Raw genomic sequence first — 3,682 nt, 5'->3', positions numbered from 1 at the left:
CCAGAAGTCTGAACTGGAGGGTGCAGATGGTCTCCACGTAGGAAGTGGGTATTAGAAAGGTCTTTAGGGAGGAGGTGATAGGGAAGGCGGGAGCGGCGACTCTGTTGGGAGTAGCACAGCGGGCTGTGGGTGTGGTGTGTGCAAGGTGGGAAAGGGATAGGCTCACAGCAGGAAGGTTCAGGATGGGACTGGGAGAAGAGATCAGGAAAAAATGGCAACACCAAGTACCAGGTTGTGGGTGAGCTGGGGGTCTGGAGTATGGGCTTGGCTAGTGCCAGAAAGAGGCTCTGGAAGGTTTTTTGAGCAGGGGAGGGTCCTGGTGAAGCCATGATTTAGAACAACTCTTTCCTGCCTGGCAGGCAGGGTGTGGTGGCCTGGGGGAGAGGGAGGAGGAGGGGAGAGTGTGTTTGGGGTGGGGGACGAGGAGAGAGCAATTACAGACCATCCCAGCTGGAAGCAACCTTAGAGGCCCTCTTGTCCAAGCCCTCGGTGAAGGAGGAGGAAACCGGGGTCTAGAGAGAAGTAGCCTTTGAGCCAGGACAATCTCAGGTCTCAAGGTCCCGGGCCCTCCCCCCACCGCCAGCCCCTGGAAGGCAGGTAAGAGCAGGATGAGGGCCCGCGCTGGGGGACGGGGTGGATCTGGCCACCGCGCGCCCACCAGCCCGCATCCCGCCCAGGTTCCTGTCCTGCCAGCGCAGCCCCGCCGCAGCCATCCTGGAGCTGTTCGAGGAGCAGAACGGCAGCCTGCAGGAGCTGCACTACCTCATGACCGTCATGGAGCGGCTGGACTGTGCCTCGGCCATCCAGAACTACCTGGGCGGGACGCGCAGCGACAGCCCGGCGCCAGTCCGCGGGGGCGCCCTGGAGAACCAGGGCCTGGAGCTGGACGAGAAGCTCTGAGCGCCGCCGCCCCCTGCCCCTCCCCCTCCCCGGGCTCCCCCGGGCGGGGCGGGGCGCCGTCCGCAGCGCTCTGGGCACCAGGGGCCCCGACACCCAGGAAGAATGCAGCAGGTGCTCCTGGCCGTGCCCATCGACTTCATCAGAACCCTTCGACGGTGCCTGCGGCCACCGTGAAGCCGGGGTGCCACTGCCAGCCTCCCGGGGGTCAGGATCACAACTGCGACCGCAGCGTCCTGCGAACAGATCCTGTCCTGGCCGGCAGGGGGCGCAGGAGCCCAGAAGATGGTCCGGTGTGGCCCGCCTCCCGGAAGCTCTTTCCTAGAGCCTGCCCTGTTGGCACTCGTTGGGGACTGGCCAGTCCACGGGTGCGCTGAGCGCTTCGTGATACCCAGCATCGGACTGGGTATTACGGGGAATCCTGGGATAGAGGAGATGGGGCTCGGAGCTTGACAAACCCGCAGTGCTCTTGTGGGAGTCAAGATGCACTCATGGGCTGAGGGCCAACTCCAAAACAGCAGTGCCCTGTGGTTAGGGCATGTGGGCAGGGGATGAACAGATGCTGAGGGGGGAGGCAGCGGAGTGTGGGCTGGAGCCGTGAGAAGGCTTCATGGAGGATGTTGGACAGAGGGTAGGGACATGTAAAGAGTGGTTCTGCCATCTTTGGGTGGGGGGAGAAGGGGATGGTGGCTGGACTTACAGTAGGAGCCAAGAGTGAGCATGGGTGCTGAAGCGTTAAGGAGCTCAGCCTGGTGGGTGTGAGGGGAGGGGATGACCAGGGTTCAAGGTCAGTCATGCCTGGCTGCCCACCTGTCTCCTTTGTCTTCCTTTGACTCTCTGTCTTCCCATCCTCACCTTGTGTTCCTCTCTCTCTGCTATTATCTCCATCATAAAACATCAAAATGGAAAAGAAACTTCAAGATGAATGTTCGTGCCCAGGCTTTTTACTCTTTATCTGGAACTGTGTGAGTTTTCAGTTTCTCTGACTTCATTTTTCTGCCACCATTTCCTGCAGCCTCTGCCTCCCTGAATCTGTCTCTCTGTTACTCTCTGTCTTAGCATCTTCCTGTCTCTACCGAGTCACAGTGCCTGATTTTGAAGGTTTCCTTCACTCTCTGAAACCCTCAGTTATTCCCCTCAGGCAGGTGTCTCTAAACCAATGTTATGTATCAAAGTCAGTAAAAGGACACTGGGCTTCCCTATGAATGAGGGGGGAGGATTTTACTTTTTTTTTTTTATTATTTTTTTTTATTCTTATGTTAATCCCCATACATTACATCATTAGTTTTAGATGTAGTGTTCCATGATTCATTGTTTGTGCATAACACCCAGTGCTCCATGCAGAACGTGCCCTCCTCAATACCCACCACCAGGCTAACCCATCCTCCCACCCCCCTCCCCTCTAGAACCCTCAGTTTGTTTTTCAGAGTCCATCGTCTCTCATGGTTCGTCTGAGGGGGGAGGATTTTAGCCCATGAATCGAGATCCAGTTTAGGGTCAGGAAATAAACAATGGAGATTAAAGAACACGCCATTTAGTCAACGAATATTTATTCATCCCCTACTATGTGTTAGACTCTGTACAGAAAAGAGATTAGTGGGCTGGGGCCTGGAAAGAGAATAAAGGATTTGACTCAGTTCTAGCAATATTTTGTTTGCAAACAGGTGTTGTTAATTTTTTTTTAAGGGCAGGCAAACAATCTCTCTGGCAACACTAACACTTTGCTTTTGTATGTAATTAAAAGATATGAAAGCTTTTTCTATGATAAACAATATTGTATAATAAAATATGAAAATTACCTTTCTTCATTACTAACTGTATTTTGCTCAGATTGATAAATTTGGATGTGGGTATGAATGGTTTTATTTGGTCAAATTATAGCACTGGGGGCAGGTTGGAGGGAAGCGTTTTGTAGATTGTGCTTCCAGGATGAAAATTGTCTGGGTTCAGCCTGGTACATCAGGGAGGTTCACTTCCCATTCTGTTAGAAGTGAGCCTCCAGGGTTGGGCCCTTCCACCTTCTCCCTCTTCCATTGTGTCCCACCCTCCTGGTTGGTGCCTTGGCCTTCCCCACGTGGCTCAGGATTGGGCTGCTAAGAGCATCTTTCTCTCCTGGAGTCCCAGTCTCTTCCTTGCTCTCCATACTAGCCCAAGGCATCTATTTCGTGTTCTTCCCTACCCTGGAACAAATCATTTTAAGAGTTTCAGGTATTCTGGAATTGGGCATAGAAGCCTCAGGGGTTTCTGTGCTGGGATGGAATGTCTTCTGGCCCCTACTCTAATTCCTCAGAATGGGCTCTCAGTGCCTAGAAAGAAATGCTTGGAAGTCTTGGGGGTAGATGGCAGACTGCCCCATCCCTGGAGGGTGGATCCTTCCTTTCTTAAATCACACCTGCTTGGCATGTATTGTGCTAGCACCCAAAGCCGAGGGTTGGCGTGTTCGGGGGTGTTAGGAGACTTAGCGCTCAACTCTGCTCTAGCGCTAATTAGCACAGCTCCCACCTCTCTAGCTTCAGACTCTTCACCCTTGGATGAAGTGACTTTACCTCTGGCCCTTTTCTTGGTAGGCCACCTGCCTGGTTCCTAAAACACCGAACTTGTGACTTCAGCTCTTACACATGTTGTAGGGCCCCTGCCTAAACTTCCTTCTCTTGGGTTTAAGAGCTGGCAGGGGAATAAGCAGGAAGGGTTGGCCTAGGTTTGTAGGCTTAGAGGCTTCAGTATTCAGTCTTGGCTCCCCATCTGCCTGCTGAGTGACACTCACACCAACGTATGGATTTGCGGT

General features: G+C 53.5%; 1 protein-coding gene across 1 annotated transcript in view; it reads left to right on the top strand.

Annotated features, from left to right (window-relative positions):
* Nucleotides 1-901, top strand: part of UNC5CL (unc-5 family C-terminal like) — a 10,399-nt gene extending 9,498 nt beyond the window's left edge. The window contains exon 9 of the mRNA XM_034990333.1: nt 678-901. Within this exon, the coding sequence (XP_034846224.1) occupies nt 678-900 (223 nt within the window). The 3' untranslated portion in view covers nt 901. The remainder of the gene's footprint in view (nt 1-677) is intronic.
* Nucleotides 902-3,682: the final 2,781 nt, after the last annotated feature.

The sequence above is a fragment of the Mirounga leonina genome, unplaced genomic scaffold (genome assembly GCF_011800145.1).
Source record: "Mirounga leonina isolate KUSES-001 unplaced genomic scaffold, KU_Mleo_1.0 Mir_53, whole genome shotgun sequence".
Taxonomy (NCBI): domain Eukaryota; kingdom Metazoa; phylum Chordata; class Mammalia; order Carnivora; family Phocidae; genus Mirounga; species Mirounga leonina.
Note: the sequence above shows the minus strand (reverse complement) of the source record. Positions and strands in the feature narration are given on the sequence as shown.